The sequence below is a fragment of the Lissotriton helveticus genome, chromosome 6 (genome assembly GCF_964261635.1).
Source record: "Lissotriton helveticus chromosome 6, aLisHel1.1, whole genome shotgun sequence".
Lineage (NCBI taxonomy): Eukaryota > Metazoa > Chordata > Amphibia > Caudata > Salamandridae > Lissotriton > Lissotriton helveticus.
The window spans coordinates 350,840,065-350,858,340 of NC_136067.1; the positions used below are offsets into that span (position 1 = coordinate 350,840,065).

The window sequence follows — 18,276 nt, forward strand, 5'->3', positions numbered from 1 at the left end:
GGTAACCATTCTCTGATGGGGTTTTATGGAGTCTTTGATGGAGTAAAATCACACCACACATTTAGAGATTATCTATAAAAACCAAACGCAAAGAAGGGATGATCCAGTTCCAATTTGTTCATAGCTCTGAACAGCTCCGTTGCAGTGGAGGCCTCACTCAACAAGCCCCATGGATCTTTGACTGATATACTGCCTACAGAACAATTTGGGCACAATCATGTGCCAGTGACCGGTCTTTCACCATGCAACTACATAACATAAAACCAGAGGAGAAAGGAGTTCACGTGCAAACTAAGTATCAAAACCAATATTCATGTGAAACCATTTTCGGTTCCCCAGAGGTATGCTTTAGGGTTTGCGGTGCGCTGAAATCCAGATTTTTCACTCACTATGCAACAAGAAAATGGAGTAGAGCAAAGTCTGAACACTCCAACAAAATGCACGGAGACTGATGTTGATTAAGATTAAAAACAAGGACAATTAAAAAAAAAGTAACCCTGCCGCAGAATGAATGGGTGTGGACTTCTTTAGGAGTAAACTGCGTTGTTAAAATGGTAAAAATCATTGTAAGAGCGCTCCATTCATGGGTTCTCAATTAATTGGTTTTAAAAAGAATTCCATTTCCTACAAAGCGTTGAGTCTCCTTTTCTCTGCTGTCCATCTCACTGCTTTCATTGTGCGTGCACCTGTGCTTCATGGAAGAGATCTTTTCAAACCTCTGTGGTTTGCTTCCCCATGGGTGTGGTGTGACTTTTTCAAACCATGTTTATGAATCGACTGCAGCAGCAGTTAATAGGAATGACTTCATCAGCCGGTGTACTTTCTAGTGTGTGCCTGGGCAAGGGATGGTACAGGATTTCCTTGAAATGGAGAACATGTTTCCAAGGTTGCGTCACCGGGTCTCCCCTTTCCTCCCCGTGTGGGTTCCTTCCAGCCAGCGCAGGTTTTGAGAGGGAGGAGGCGGGCGAGTAATACACTGCACCCAATCCGGCTCATGTATGAATAGCATGGTTTAAACAAAGTCGTGAGTGCAGCAGGTCTGTGGGTAGGCGAGGAGGTAGGTACCACTAAAAAACCGGCAGTGTTGGTGCCTGCCAGGTGAGTAAAGCTCTGTCCAAGAAACCTTGAGTGGAAGAAAGTGTGAACATCTGTCTATTTATAATGGGAAGCCACAGAAAACACAGTGAATGTTCTGTGCACTCGAGAGAAAGTTTCCCCACATGACCTCTCACTGCGGTGACTCACTGGAGTGGCATAGTCGCCCCCCATCATCCCAACACACTGGGCGAAGAGGAGAACCAAACATCGCTTTGTTCTCTCTTGCACAAGACTACATCCCATGATAATCACACTGCAAAATGTTTGACCTCAACGGACGTAAACGAAAATAAAACTCAGTGTTACTGAAGGTTTAATTCAATCAATCATCTACCAAAGATGTCAGTGACTGGGACAAATCCGACGATTTGTTAAAACGCTAAGCAACTGACCAACATGCTGTGATGTGCAGGGAATATATCCATCTATCAGTGGATTCATGTTAATTGGGCAACAGGTTTTTCTTATAATAAGATGACAAGTTATCAAAACATTGTTGAAATGCCTTATCGAAGGCAACTAAATCTATCACTGAATAAAATAAAAGTCTGTATGAAAAACAAAGCGCGGATGAAGCAGTGACCAAAGACCAGATCTCAAAGACTCAGTGGCGAACACTGCAACTTATTTTTAAACTCTTGGATATCTGATTTCACTTAAAACTTTATTCTGAATCGATCACGTGATTCTTTAGATACAGGTGCCTTCTAAAGTTAAGAAAAATACTTGCATCTAGTGTAAGCAATGTTTCAATTCTGATCACTTCTCCATAGCAAGCTGCAGAAGAAAAATACAGCAAGATGCAATTTAAGGAGTCAAATATTGTATGATGTGGTAAAAACAAAAATCCAGTGCCCAAGTTAACATAGACCAGTCCTTCAGAAGTACTTTGGGTTACAGAAGCGCTGCAGGAGATTCAAATTCAACATAGTGGAAAGAAATTTGCTAATGGAGTAACACATAAAACTCTAAAACAAGGAAGCACGTTTTAATGTTAAATAGACAGGTACATGGCATGGGATAAGAGGGAATACTCTATTAAAAAAAAAAAAAAAGGCCAGCAAATAGTGCTACTGGTGAGGCATGTTATTCTAATATCATAAAAAACAATGTTGCCAATGGTGAGCTGCCGATAAATAAATGCTCAAACGTTGGCGATTCCCCTCCAGCAAGATTGGCACCTCAAATTCTCAAACTGTTAGTCTTCAAGAGGAAATGTAATCAGAACAGAGACTAGGCAAGAGACAAGCAGAGGCAAATGATCTCTGGAAGACACGTCTGCACCGGAAGGCCCAATGCTGGCTGGCCAAATGCTCAAATGGGTGAGGGGGAGACACTACTACAGAAAGATAAGGAAGTTTCAAAAAGGTAGCATTTAGCATCTTAGTAACCCGGTTTAATGCAACTGCAGAGACAGGCAAGGTTCTGAAGGGTCAGAGAAGTATAGGTGTATTCTCACTTCAGAAAAGATAGAAAGCAAATCACATAGGCAAAAGCGGGCCAGGAAGAAATCAGCAAAGGTGAAATTAATGTGCATCATAAAAAGGAAAGAATGTGATTGTGCTGGCTAAACACAAAAACCCCGAGCGCTTCTGAATGAAGCTCTAGTGCCTTCAAGACTACCACTACTAACACACATTGCAGAAAACTAAAGGTTAACATTCGCAAACTTACATCTACAACATGGCTTACCTTTCATCGTCTTTGAAGACGAACTTCCGGAGCTTGAGGTCCCGCAGTACCAGTCCACCCTTGTGGCAGTGTGCTACAGCAGAGGCTATTTGATAGAACAGTCTGGCTGCCTCTTCTTCCTTGAGCTTTTTGCAGGTACGAACAAAAGAATGCATGTCCCCATGGCTCCTCTCGAAGAACACATAGGCCTTTGTCTCTCCCAGAATAATCTCAGTGATTTGGTTAATGTTGTTGTGTGAAGTTAACGAAAAACAGGGCGCCAGGGACTCCTGGTAGCAGCGAATGTCAAACACCTGCAAAACCAAAGGGAAGAAAAAAAAATCAGAAATGATTCTTCAAATAAGAAAACCTACATCACTGCATTGCAACCCCTCGAGCATAAATGGTCAATAGAAAATACATTTCTAATCCTAGAAGGTGCATGCATTTAGGACTGGTTAAGATGAATTTAAACTTTCTGGGTAGCAACAGATATCACCAACATGGGCCAGAACTTCTCTAACAGGGGGGTTGTTGGGCAGAAAAGATAATAATGCCACCCGTGTTCAAGAGGAATAAGCAAGCGTTGATGGAAGTGGTTAGCTTTTGGACCTTCAAGGTGCACAAGACGAGTCAGGCAAAGATCTAGGCAGAGGCGATAGTCTTAGTTCACAAAAAGAGAATGAATCTACAATCTGAATAAATGTGTATAGTTCCAGAATTCAAAAACTCGATAAATACTGCAGTTAACCTGCTTGAGGACACATGGCAGATGCCCCCCCACCCCCATCCCAGGGATCACGTTTTTAATTCTGCAAAAGCCATGTACCCCACTTGTGCAAGACATTTGAGGTGCACCTGTTCCATTACCACTATGGTATGGGACTTCCTCCTACGCTTAATGGTAACTTTCCAAGTTAGGAAAGTATCAGCAGAACCGTACACAGAGTGATAGAATGTGCTAGGTTTATTGGTGGTCATGAACTTCTTGCTAGACAGCCTGAAAGGAATGACCCCCTCTCACTTTGGGTCAGGGAATTACTCTGAAGGACATACTGCCCAATGGGGAGATTGTCTGCAGGAGTAAAGTGATCTGGAGCCAGAAATGACAGCTCACAATGATTCTGTGATTTAAGAAGTTCTGTTGGGGTTAGTATACAAATAAATTCAACTGAGGCATACAAAAGAATTTGGTACAGTGTGACAGTCTATTAAATTATGTGCCTGATAAACCACTGTATTGCACCTAGAAGCAATATCTCTGTTTTTTGTTGCACACTGAAAATGTTGAGGTGCGGAGAACGAGGAAAAGCTGGCCAGACTTTTTATCGGTCTGGAGAGGCGGAAATAAGTTAATGCGAACCGAGCGCTGGCGTTACGAGCCTGGGGGCCTAAACGGAGCTAATTGTTATTTCGGGACTCAGCCTGGGAACACGGAATGCGGAGATTGAATCCTCCAGTTTTAAGGAGACATTGTGCCGCTCGCAGCCGTGGACGTAAGCGCTTTGTGACCCTGTTTCCCTGCCCGCATTTTATAACCCTGGGACACAGTTTTTAATTAATTAATTGTACCGATACCTTGCCGAGTGAAGGGACTGAGCACCGGAGGAATCACAGCCAACCTTACCGAGGGAGCGGGACTGCGAGGACCAGCAGTCTGTGCGGGAGCACATCGGCCGCACCTGCTTCCTCTTCCCGCCCCCTTCATCAACTATATATTCAACCACTGATCCACGTATCGCGGCACGTGCGCGGGACGGGCGCAAGGCGGGCCCATTTTAGCCCGGGAGAGACCGGACCGGGCCACCCCTCTGGCCCCTTCTTGTTGGAAAAGCATACTTCGACACGGAGATCTCCAAGTGCTCTGCTTCGCAGGAGATTTAGACACCCCAGGATTAACGGACCATGACAACAAGGGAGACACGGAGTAAAGCAACGGCTATGTCCATCATGGCCACAGGTACTTTGGATAGTTTCTTTATCAGAGCTAATACTGTTGTAAATAATGAACTGTCGGCCCTAGAAAGACAGATAGCAGACGGCATTGAATGTACTAGCCACCCCCAACCTCTAACTCTAAATACTGCACCCCCTTTTGGATAGTATTGACCAAATTATTGATGCGGTCTTACAACAGCTACGGTCTTCAACCTCTCAACAATCTATACTCAGAGTCACCCCACCCCACATCTGATCCAGCTCTGAACCAGAGTGAAGGGAGTGAAACAAACCAACATCATGTACGGGGCCTTCGAGAGGGTGCTATTCCTAAAAGGAAAAGAACTAGACAATCTAAGGCGGTTAAAAGGGCAAAACTGAATCATGCCTCTAGTACTGTTAATATCCCGGACATAATGGAACCCTCTTCTCTCACGACTGTTAATGAAATTGTGACTTCAATACAGCCTTCCCAATTGCCTGTGTTTGGGGAAGCGGGTCCATTCATTTTTGGTGAGGGGTCTTGTGGAAGGGGGGGGGGGGGAACAGTCTACATCACTTATTGTCAATGTTATGCGGAAGCTTTTAGAACCCATTCTTGTGCGACTCGATTGTATTGACATCAGATTGCAAGCAATTGAAAATGGCACTGGGGCATGGAAGGAACAACTAAGAACCTTGGGTAATAGCTCTGATGTAACATTAACAAATTTGGGGAGTTTCTCACTCTAATTCAGCTACTATCCCAGCCACAGGACTTACTACATCACCTATGACAATAGCTGTACCTATAGTTAGTCCTCCCACCTCTGTCCGTGTTCCCCCTCCGAGGCAAGTCCCCCCGGTACCCCTAGTGCGGAAATCAAAGCTACCCGTGACAACAATCCCGTCAAGGCAAGAAAAAAACTCAAACCAAGATCGCCGACCGCCCTGCTCAGAATGCCCCCTCTTTAGATTGCTCACACATAGTTAATCTCCCTCCAGAGGCGGCAGCCCATACAGTAATCCTGTCCGGAGTACCGGAACTCTCCACCTCTGTACCAGAACCCTTTGATTCCTTAAGAAACAAGGTGATTAGCTGGCTAAACATCCACAGACCTTTGCCACCAAATTTAAGAGGGGAAGTACTAATGGTCAGGCGGGTTCCTTGGGTCGGACATACAAGAAAGGAGATTAACGGTGATTGTATTCTGGTAACTTTCAGGGGTTCTCGGATTGCTCCGCATATTACTAACTGGCTGGGCAGTTAGGGAAATACCATGATCCAATTGCTACCACTGTCCTTTTACCCGCCTAGAAATCATAACCCGCATCCTAGGGTCATTGATGGTTGGACTAGGGTGGGTTTTGCCATTGATGGCACTAGGTATAGGTCCACACGGCATGAAATGCCAATGCAGAGTCACTATCTCCATCCCAATAGCTACAGTTGTCTCGAAGAGGTGGACTGACTGCATCGAGATGTATCTAAGGGAGGAAGCGATAGGGCGGTGCCTTCTGCAGTAGTACTAGAGATTGCTCCAGACATCACTGACACTGAAAATTCCCCGTTGTCCCTGTCCTTAAGGGTCCGACGACTATCATTTCAGAATCCCGTATGGATTCTTCTAAAATCGCCCCTGGTTCCCATCTATTAAAAATTCTTTCCTGGAACATAGCGGGCCTAACTAATAAATTGGCTTGCCCAGACTGGGGTTCATACATTGATTTGAATGACATATGCTTGTTCCAAGAAACATGGGCACGGGAGGAACAACATCGTTTGGGATTCACTTCATTTTCGGTTGCTGCTAAATGGGCGGGTAAAGGTCGCCCATCCGGGGGGCTAACAATTTGGGTGGCAACTCATTTGGGCTGTAGTGTTAAAACCATGGACACAGCCACAGATGATGTCCAGTGTCTAATCTTGGAATGGTTTTAGATTGGCAGTGGTTAATGTCTACTCTAGACCTGTGAGTGCCTCGTCCGAGTCTGGAACCATTGAGGAACTATCCTCCTTTTTATCTAGCATACCGAGGGTCTTATGTATGTGGTGGGAGGTGATTTTAACTTTCAGTTTGAACCACCCGACGGTCTGTTAGATGCTATAAGGATGATGTCTGGGAAATCCCACAAGTATCAGGTCCCCCAGTAAGAGCATGGACCCCTCTAGCTCTACAAATTACTTCACTGATGTGGACTCATTTGTTAAGGGCGTGCAACGGGCGTTTAAAGTCTGATATACCACCTGCCTTCACTTTCAATCAGTTAGGGAGGAGGGCATGCCTTGATTACATTTTTGTGGAGTGCAGGGCTTGGAAAAGAATCCTAGATTTTAGGGTCATACAGAGGGGGAGAGCGACCATAACCCATTAATCCTAGATTTTACAATCCCGGGTCCCGATAGGGCCACTCTATTGCCCCGACCTGACATTCCTAACACGTCCACCCTTTCAAGTACCAGACGCAGGATAAGATGGGACACGTTGGCTAAAAATCCCAACGGTTTGGCCAATTTATATACCCAGATAATCCCAGTATTGGAGGACGTTGCTGTACTTAAGGAAGAGCACCCCCTGGACACTTTCTATGAAAAATTGGGAGAACTACACTCTGCATTATTAAGCACAATAAAAGAAATGTTAAATCCCATAGGACCAACTAACGGAGGGCCCCATAGGAACCCATCCTGGTACAATAAGGTATGTAGGCAGGCGAAAGCGGACCTCCTAGAGGCTCTAAAGCAGAACAATAGGGACCTCATAAAAACCAGGAGACAAGTATATAGGAACCTGATACGTCATGCCAAGGAGGAATGGGAAAGTGAGAAATGGGTAAATTTAACCACGGCACTCGCAGTCAAAATGCGCGTAAGTTCTGGTTAATTGTGAGTACTGGCTCATCTGACCCAGATCAGGCAGTAACATCTAACATCGCTACTGAGGTATGGGAACAACATTTTGCTGAGCTTTATAAGGAAGATACCCACGGCACATATGCCCATACGATGGACATAGTAAGCACTCTGGTCCCTGATCCCCATGACCTTAAGTTTTCTCTAGCTGAGGTCCATGCGGCCATAGTTAAGCTCCCAATGGGAAAAGCCCCAGGGTTGGATAAGGTCCCGGGGGACCTTTATAAACAGGCACCCGAAATATGGGCCCCCTACCTTCAAAAATGTTTCCATGCAGTCCTCGGGGGAATGGCACCTTCCAATACTTGGTTGGGAGCCAAGCTGGTCCCAATCTTCAAGAAGGGGTCACCTCTCCTTCCACTCAACTATAGGCCAATCAGCCTAATAGATGTATCACAAAAACTTTTCTCAAGGCTGATTTTGGACCGTCTTTTAGATTGGGTTGAGGAGGCAGAAATCCTGAGTGATTTTCAGGCAGGCTTCAGAAGGAAAGTGTCCACAACTGACCAGATCTTTAGATTAAACATGCTCTACTGGAAAACGGTCAAAGTCCAGGGCGGCTCGCTTTATACTGTTTTCGTTGACCTCCGTGCGGCCTTCGATCTGGTCCCACGGGGTAAACTCTGGAGCGTACTGGGGGATTTAGGCATTCCAACCCCCCTCTTAAATATGTTAATTCGTCTCCACTCTCAGAACTTCGCGAGGGTAAGGTGTGGGAGACATGGCATTTTGTTATCTAGCTTCTCCGTTGGCAGGGGGTAAGGCAGGGTTGCGTTTTGGCACCAACCCTGTTTTGCCTCTTTGTCAACGGAGTAATCAACCACCTGAACTCGGTCCCCAATAGAGACGCTCCAAGGCTCGCTGGTGAGGGGATCTCTGCGATTATGTCGGAGGATGATACCCTGTTGCTGGCTAAGACACCAATGGGCATACAGCAAGTCTTGGATGCATTTGTCTAATTTTGTCATGATCGGGGACTGGAAATAAATCCAAAACGAAGTTCATGATTTTTAACTCACCGAAAACAATCCGCCCGAATCCTGCTATAGGAGGTGTTCGTTTAGAGAGAGTCCAAACATTTGAATATTTGGGACTAACCCTAAATGAGGATATGACTTGGGTACAACACCAGATCAAAACCCAATTAAAACTCTCCCAAAAAGCAGGTGGGATTCTTAAACTTCTGAAGCAATCAGTCTCTAAACCTATTTCTCCCCCCTTGAAATCTATAAGATGCAGGCACGGGGAGCGGTGATCTATGGTGGTGAGCTATGGGGCTATAACTGCAACCCTGAAATCAACACCATAGAAAACAGGTTTCTCAGGCAGCTGGTCTCTTTGCCAGCCAGCACGCCCCTACTTCCCCTCAGGATGGATTTGGGACTCAGACCCCTTAAAGAACAATTGGGACTTAAACCCCTTACCTTCTGGAGACTTCTTTGGGTAACACCAGAACTTGCCAGCTACAAGCAAGAGCTCGCAGAACTTCTAAAAACACCAAATGTCTGGAACCTGCCCTGGCTGAAATACATTGGGAAAGAATTCAATAGATTGGGATGTTCTCTAATATGGATGAACCCTGAAGAAGCGTGCAGTGGTCTATCCAGACTGGAATTGGTTAGCCTGTATTATGATAAAAATATGTCTGCTTGTCTAACCAATGCCAAAACTGGAACATTGACGAGATCATTTTTGGGTCAAAAGGACTACTATAAACTAGAGCCTGTTTTTGACATTATAAGCCATAATGGCCATAGGAAGCTATATCTCCAATGGAGATACGACTCCCTACCGATAAGGGCCCTGACCTCACGCTGGCTTCCCAATGCCCCCAGAAACTGCCCTGCGTGTGCTGCCGAAACAGAGTCCAAATTACACATACTATTCTTTTGTCTTTCCTATAAGTACTCTAGGAAGAAGTGGATCATCCCTATCTGCAAAAATGTGGGTATTAGGCAGTGTTCTCACTCCTATCTAATACTAAAAACAGATTTGTCCCCAATTATTGTTTTTGCGGTCACGAAATTCCTGTCTGCCATGTGGAACACTAGAAGGAAAATTTTGGAAAAACGAGATGCACTACAATTGTGTAATTTCCTTAAGGAGTTCCGTGGTCTGTGATGATCTGAGGCCTTCTTCGGGGGATAGTCCTATGATTTGTGGTTTTGTATTTTAAATAATTATAACACCGGAACATATTTTCTTTTAACAATTATATTGATATATGATGTTTTATTGTGCACTCTTTTATGACATTGCCTTTGTCGAAATAATGATGAAATGAATGAATTAGTCTATTAAATGATGTGACTGATAAACCACTGTATTGCACCTAGAAGCAATATCTCTGTTTTTTGTTGCACACTAAAAATGTTGATAACAAATAATTATACAAATACCATCCCACGTCAGCGCGCCTTAGAAGCCGTGCTGTTGGTATTTTAGAGGTTAAGACAGCATTTACAAGTAGTGCGACAAGAAACAACTAGTGATTTTTCTCTTCATTATATTGGCAGGTGGGAGGAGGATGACAATTGATCTCCTCTAGGTATTTCAGGACAGTTGGGAATGTAATGAAATTAACTTTTAAAGCCCGTGGAGCAAGTATCAGGTCTGATGGTTCAGATTCTTCTATGGTTTCCCTGCTCCCACAGGTAGAGGAAAAAGATAAGCACTGCAACACAGACTCTGGTGAGGGGCGGTATAAGCAATTGAGACTTGGATGACATAGGCCGCGCAAGGAGAGGTGCTCCCTGAATTGTACACTAAAAGGACAAAAAGTGCATAGCTGGTAGCAGACCACCACCTTCCTTCAATCTTCCAGTGTTAGGCCCATCTCCCCAATAAGTCCCTAAAAGATATTGGGACAAAATACAAAGAACCTTTTTTAAATATACTCACTACAATGTGCCACTTGTGGCCTGGCCCGGCGCATTTGAGGTGACCTCAAGTATAGCGTGTTATATGCCAGGGATAATGTTTATTTAATGCAAGTGTTGGCGTGCCATCTTACTGTTGCAAGCATTATTTCTACTCTGTATATTAAGTAGCAATGCAATGATTTCCTTGAAACCAAATAAGTAGCAAGGTTTATTGTCCAAAAGAAACAATTATACAGCTCAGCTTTGCAATGCCAACGCGTGTTTTGCAAACATTTCAGGCGCGCAATCTGATACAATGTGTATCAATAGTTCAAGAATCCTTTTGCATGACGTGATTATGTGCATTTTTTTTGCTTAGCTTACTCTCTCTCATCAGTCTTTGGTATGGACTCAGTAATGTAGTTTTCCGACCCGTCGTCGAAATGGCCAGTGTGTCGAGTCTAGTAGCTAATATGAAGAGTACCTGTTGAAGCTGAACTATAAACTACACATTTTCTTGGCCATTAAACTGGCGGCTTGGTTACCTTTAAAATTAAAGTTTTTTAACATAACGGGGAACACGTGAGCAGCGTCACGTGTGTATGGATGAAACAGGAACTTTATTCCAGATGGACCCACGACTGATTCCGTGCACAACAGCACGACAAATGCTTGCCAGGAGCTTACATTCTAGAATCACCATGTGAATTCATCATCCACATTCCATACACTCTAACCAAACCATACTACAAAGCGTCTAAAGAACCATGCTTGTAAGTCTGTGGGTACTGCGAGTCCTCGCCAGACCCAACACCACGGCCAAATGAAAGGGTTGCAGTCCCGAAATGGAGACCTCGGGCCGGTGATGCAACAAAGCGTACAATCCACAGAAGAGCGGGGATCTGTTAGATTGCATCAGGAGGTGTGCTGAGGGGCCTGGTTAAGTGCGGCTGCGCTCACGTGTGCCCCGAGCACGAGTTGTCCTGCTCATTGCACTGTGGGGCTTCAGCTTCACTAGCTTGCACTGAGTGCTCCAAGCACACGATTGTGCTGGGGGAGGGGTAGCGGCATCTTCACTAGCATGCACCGAGTGTGCTCCAAGCATATAGTCTGCTGGCTGCACTGCTGAGGGTTCTAGGCCGCACCGAATCAGGGCGCTCGCCCATCTGCAGGCCGCTGCATCCGGTCCATGGGATCGCGGGGCTCTGCTCCGCATGCCTCGCTGATGCGCGCGGCTTTTGTTCTTGGCCTTCGCCACAGAGCCGGCCGGCGTCCCATGCGGGCACGCGTCAAGCTGTTTCCGGAAGCGATAGTAACTAAGCCGCGCGTAAGAGGGCGGGATATCCGGGGCGCAGCAAGGTGACTTCAGCCCTCGTTACCTGTGACCGCAGGGGGGCTACAGCGGAGGGGGTTCCTTCGTGCACGCGGACGACATTAATTGCCCAAACGGGGTGGGGTGGGGGCACCCCACGTGCCAACCCAGCTGTCCGCCTAGGCGAGAACCGTGTGGGGCAATGAGTTATTGAAAATAAAAATACAACGATGCCGTGCAAAGAAAAAGGGGGGGGGGTGAGGGGCATATGTTGTACTGGTAAAGGAATTTCAAGACGCTTTGTTGGTTTCACGCGGAAGGTTGACGTGTAGAAAAGGGTGCGAAGGAATCTTCCTAGTGAGTGCAGAGAAGCTTGGTGGCGCTCAGTGGAGTCCCATAATCATGATCACAATAGCGCCTCTCCACTGAAGGCTCCCTTTTGGGGAGCAAAGGAAGTCACACGATGCATGCAGTCCAAAACGTGGCGTGTGAAGACTCGCTGTAAACAGTCGGCCTCTCGACCCATCTAACTTGCTACAAATTTAGACCTGCACTCAAAATGGAAAGAGCCCAGTGCCAAACTAGTTTAGACATGACTGAGTGAATTCAAGCTACATTTCTGTAATGGGATATGGTCAAGGTGTTCACACTGTATATAGCCTGTATTTTTGCAAAGATTTTGTTTACATTAACCATTCTGAAAGCGTGTTTTCGTGTTACTGTTCACGCCCACGTGTTATATGCAATGCAAGCGAGCACAAATGGTCCCAATATTTACATCAAGTAAAATGAGTCGGGCCTAAACACTCTTGGCTAGGTGGGCGCTATTACCGCATGTAGTAAAGTGCATTGTTCAATTCGCCTCCCGGACCGTTCAGGCGTTGCACACCGCATTAGGTCTTCGTGGCACTAAGCTTCTTTGCCTCCTTTACTTCTACACAACTATTTTCATCAGGAAATGTATGAGGCAGGTGGGGAAATGTTGGCCTCGCGGTCAGACGCCTCTGGTTCAAAGTTGGTTGCTGTACTCAACTGCGTGACTGGATTAGTACAACAAAAGAGCGGAGTGCCCATGTGTGGAGTAAACCTGCAGGAATTCGGCCATGGGCGAACATCACAAAGACAAAGTAGGTGCTTGCGTCACCCGTGCATAGCTGGTATATTTTGGGGAGTTTCTGTGCAGAGCCTGGAAAGCAGCGCGTCTCGTACTTCACTGCGCGTGGGCGAACCCCTCGCCCAACAGGCGCGCGCCTGCTACCTTAAAACAACCTCCGGAGGTGCAATCCCGCCACATCCTGCAGGGTGCTCACCCAGACACCGCCCCCAAAAGGGGACACAAAGAAGAAGCGCTCACGTGCGGCGCTGCCACCTCCCCCCAGGCCTTTGTTTATAATTACCACCACGAGGCCCGGCGGATTTCGGAGGACGTGGCATTGGCGGGTGGCTGGAGCTGCCCTATCTAGTGACTGGAAACAAAGGGGAGCCGGGCACATGGGGGGGGGGGGGGGACAAAGCGCTGCGGAACTCCCTTAAACGTGTGCGCTTTAGGACTGTGGAGTTGTTCTAGTTTAACTCAATGCAAGGGCAAAACACGGTAGCATGTGCAATCTGTATGGAAACATTGATAACTTAGCAAAGGGCCAGCGGGTCTGGAGAAGCTGGTGGAAAGGGAGGGGAAAACTGACATGCATGGGAGTGATATTTCCCCAACCCAAGTGACCTATATATCATTTCAGTATATATTGCTTAAGGTTTGGAAGATAGAAGATTCACCATCTTGCCCCCACCAGGCTTCTATAGTGCTCCAACGAGACCAGTATACCCCTGTCATGTACTGGACCTTGTGATGCCTGGTGTACCTATGGAATGGGTGGAAAGAGTACTACTAAGAACAAAACGCTGCGCCCGCCCTGCAAATGTGAGCCCACTACAGAAGCGACCATATTTTTGCTTACCCCCTGCAAGGGCAAACAGCAAAAAGTTATGCTTGCAGTTTTCAACAGGCCAGTTGCCTTTTAAGAGAGTCAGCTATGCAAGTGACAGGCCACGCTCCACTGACACAAGTGCATCCGACTTGTGAATATATATATATATATATTTTCACATTTATATTATTTCCCCACAGTTTTGCACAACTCCAAATAGCCAGGTCGCCTCTGCACCCCCAGGGCCAGCTGGCCACGGCGATGCCCAGCATGACCACACGAATCCTCATCGTTCAATAACAACTGGGGAAGAGGGGGGGGGGGTCACACTCACCTTGCAGAGCAGCTGTTGTCCGCTGTGCTGTTGCACAGCCAGGAAGGTGCGGTCCCCCTCCAGTGGCTCTAGCAGCAGGTAGTTGCCGATGCGCGAGGCAACGCCGTGCGGAGAGCTGGGACTCTCGGGCGGGCTGGGCGAGCCCAGGTTTGGGCTGAAGGCATCGGGGGAGCGGGTGCTGGCGGGCTCGTCCAGGTCCGGCTGCGCTTTGTGTCCGGTCCGCGGCCTCCCATAGCGCGGCAAGACGAGCATGGGGTTCGGCCATGGTATGCTCATGGGGACTTCGGCTGCACTGCAGCCGCCCGGCTGGTGTGTGATGCGGCTCCGGCAGGGAAGGTTTCCCAGGTGGTGGCGGGTTCGGGGGGAGTAGTTCTCGAGCCCCGAGACTGTAAATGAGAAATTATTGCCGTCCTTTGAAAAAATTAACAGTCCTCGAGGGCTCCCAAGGTTCGGGGAGAAGGGCTCCCACTCACTGTGCTACAAAGAGAGGGTGAAAAGGCAAAGCATTAAACCCAGTTTACGTTTGTGTTGGATATTGTAGTTACAATGACGATCCGATGCAGTCCACTCAAATAAAAAAAGTTGAGAATTGTGGTCACCCCCCAAAAAAATATCCAGATGATGCAGGGGGTGAGGTGGGGGTTAGTGCTGCATGATACCGGATTCTCCTCCTGCAGCAGGCGCTGCTGCCTGCCTCCGACCTGTAGATGGCGCCCAAGACCTTCGAAAGGTTGACGCCGTGCAACAAATGGAGCAGAAAAATACGAGGGACATTCGGTTCACAGCGGCCGGCAGCAGTAAAGAAGCTAAAAAGGACATTTAATTTTCGTGCACGCCGGGGCAAGCTGCAGGATGCACCATGCACTGAGGTATACTCAATGATTTAAGCGTGGAGCACGAATTCCCAGCGGTTCTCTTGTGCTCGGCCTCTCCAACGATGCAGACGCACAACGAGAACAAAAAAAAAAACAAGCGAGAATACAGAGGGACGGTTCGGGGTTCACTTGTCCAGGTTTTGAGATGATTTGTTGTCTTTAGTCTAATTTCCTTCGCATTCCGCGGGGAAAAAAAGAGAAAAAAGGGATGGCCGGGCCGATCCCTTTCAGCAAGACATCATCTCCGCTGCGGTGTGTGAGGGGACTGGATACACCCGCGCGCCGCTGAGCCTGGATCGCCACTCAATGTCAGCGGCACGCTGAACACAGAGCCCCCTATCTGTGGCGCCCGCCTCCTGTCTGCTATTGGTAGCTCCGGACACCCTCCTCTATTTCTGTTGGCGGAGCCGCGCGCCAGTCAACGTCCCGGCGGCCAACCATGTTCCTGGTATCACAAAGGCCTGTTCAACGCTCTTCCCTTCTCTTTCTTTCCAGTTTCCAGGAACTTTCTCTACAGATAGACCATGGGTGCGATTTCAGCGTATCCCTCCGCCACTCACAGTGTGTGGTACGTCAGGTATCCCTCCACGCACTTTATGATTCGGGTTATGGAATAATGTTACACACATAATTGCGGATCCCGAATTAATCTGTACGTTCAAAAAACGGGCCGTTTTGCATAAATGTTTATTGACCTGGAGTACCCCCTTCAATGTGTATCGTGATATATACGCACCTGGCTCTGCAGATGCTAGAGTGTGCTTCGCACCTGGTTAGTCGGTGAGCGCACCCATTTGTAGAACACTTCCACGAGGAGATGCTGAAAGGGGTTCCACGCACCTTTTTTTCTTATGAGAACTTGTCAACGGAGGACACGTGGGACTTTTTTTTGCAGTTTTCCCCGAGTTAATACATGTGTTAGTCTACTGCCTGCGTGCCCGGTGCATGCTGTTGGCACAGAGTTGACTGCAGAACGAATTTTCTCAATGAAGCCTCCCTCCACCCCCCTCTTTTTTCTTGGCAACGTCGGTGTATTTACAGCTTGAATCCTTCAATGTATACAATTATGTGGGAGGAGTTCTGCCTCTGGGGCAGGTTTAATCGCTAATCCGCAAACCAGCAGTTAAAAAAAAACCTTTACAAAGATATTGTGTAATTTGTAGCCTCGCCAAGATAGGGATACAGCCGGCTTTGCGTAAGCAACCTGCAGAATACAAGGAATGTGTGTTCTCAGGAGGCGGTCGCGCGCTCCAGCTCTTTCCAGGAAGGATCCCATGGCGTGTTTTGACTCACTAGCGCCCTTGTTTCTACCTTGCGTGCTTTGAAGAGTATCTTATTTTACTGCATGGAAGCTTACAGCACGATGAGCAATGCAGACAGCTGGTTCCCGGGCTTCAGCTTGAGTTTCCTTTTGTGAATGAAATTTGACAGTTGGCGTGTGCGTGCATGCTGTACGTTTCACACTTTTGCAATCCAACCATCCGGAAATTTTGCATACGGCAATTATGTATATGTTTGTTTACAAACCAGCAGTAGCAAGAAACAAGGACCTTACCAAAACAGGGTTGCACCTAATATGTCAGTACAGCGGCTAAGCCAGTAGGTCTCACCTTTAAAAGGTGATAGCCGAACCCATGACTTTGGCAAGGCTTAATGTTTAATTGCATTATCAAAAAATAAAATAAAAACAGTTTGGCTGACCTCCGCGTGATGACATTGACATTTCTCTACACATGTCACCAAGCCTGTCAGGATGCTGCAGTGGCCGTTTTTTTTTTACTTTTAATTTGTTGTCCCAAAATGCAGACACCTGGAGTGGGAAATTAAAAAAAAACAAAAAGTGCTCAAAAATGTTTTTCAAGAGAAAAGGAGCGGTCGGTAGCAAGTTCCAACACATGAGCACTCTGAAAAAGAAAAGCAGTACATATAATAGAAAACGGAAGCAGCGGAAGTACATGAGGAACAACCGAGTGCTTCAGATTTATGCTGAAGATCATACTCTGCCAAACTCTAAAAGGCTCCGTCGGTCCTTATTAAATACTTTTACACAGAATATTAAATTGCAAAAGGCACTCTGTGCATGCGACCCCGGAGGACCTTGAATGCAAGTGCACAGGTGGAACACCTGGTTTGATGATGAATGTTCGGAAGGTAGTCGTAGAAGGGGGGTAAACAGGAGCCTCCGTTACTCAAAGCTAAATCAAAGCGATATAAGTTTAAGAACTGCAAGATAGCTGCGAAAACTGCTTTCCAAAAATTATGTGCTCACAAAAGGAGAGAGTTCTGTAGGTTAAACTGGGAGGACATGCTAGCGATTGACAGGGATAATAAGCTGTTTTGGAATCTAGTGACCTCTGTAAATATCTTGTCACCCATCATCTCTTGAGGCCCAAATAAGCCAGGAAGACTGGTTAGTTTTTATCTTCTCTTTATACAAGGGTGGTAGTCCTCAGAATACATTAACAGTGCAGTCCTATTCTGAAGAAGATTCTGAAGTGATGATTGCTAATGAGCAGATGGCAGTAGTCTTGTCAGAAATAATTTATAATATGAAAGCTAATAGGGCAGGTGCTCCAAATGACCTTCCAACTGTGATATTTAAAAAAGGTCCAGGGAAAGGGGCACCATATTGAACCGGTTTTTCCAATGGGTACCACTGACCCTGAATCTTGGAAGGGAGCTATAGTGAAGCCCATTCATAAATAGGGCAAGATGGATCAGCCAGCAAATTATCACCTGATTTCTCTTTTAGATATCCCGGTCCAAACTTTACACCCAAACATTGTTAAAACATCTAGCGGCCTTGGCCTTCGACACTGGATTGATTCCCGCGGAGCAAGGAAGCTTTAGGCCAAAGCACTCCACAATGGACCACTGTTTCACACTGTGGGAAGTTTCAAAGAAGTCTCTGGAGCCGGTAGGTGGCCTATGCTGCTGTTTTGTTGACTTCTGTGTGGCTTTCGACAGGGTGGATAGAGGCACGCTTTGGCACAAACGGCAGCAGTGAAAGATATCTGGAGCAATGTTCGGCAAGGTTATGAAGCTCCTCAGTGGTAACTGGGTACAGATGGATATCAATGGGCATGGAAGCCTGACTAGGAACATTCCGGTTGAGAACAGCTTGCGACGGGGTGATTTTTATCACCCCTGCTTTATAGTCTGTTCATTGCAGAACTCCCCCAGACGTTACATGATACACATAGCTTTTCACCAAAGGTTGGAGGTAGGCATATTAGTATGCCTCATGTACGCAGGTGATCTAGTGGTTATGGACCATACTCCTAGAGTGTTACAACTGACACTAAATTCCTAAATGCCTACTGCCTTGAAAACAAATAACGATACATGTTGACAAGACAAAAACAATGG

The 18,276-nt window shown here is 46.6% G+C and overlaps 1 protein-coding gene across 1 annotated transcript in view; it reads right to left on the reverse strand.

The window, feature by feature from the left end:
- The window catches only part of TRIB2 (tribbles pseudokinase 2), a 32,057-nt gene extending 16,839 nt beyond the window's left edge, over positions 1 to 15,218 (reverse strand). Inside the window, exons 1-2 of the mRNA XM_078647784.1 lie at positions 14,033 to 15,218; positions 2,791 to 3,083 (exon numbers count right to left, since the gene is read on the reverse strand). Coding sequence (XP_078503910.1) covers positions 2,791 to 3,083; positions 14,033 to 14,308 — 569 coding nt within the window. The 5' untranslated portion in view covers positions 14,309 to 15,218. The remainder of the gene's footprint in view (positions 1 to 2,790; positions 3,084 to 14,032) is intronic.
- Between the last annotated feature and the right edge of the window lie 3,058 nt (positions 15,219 to 18,276).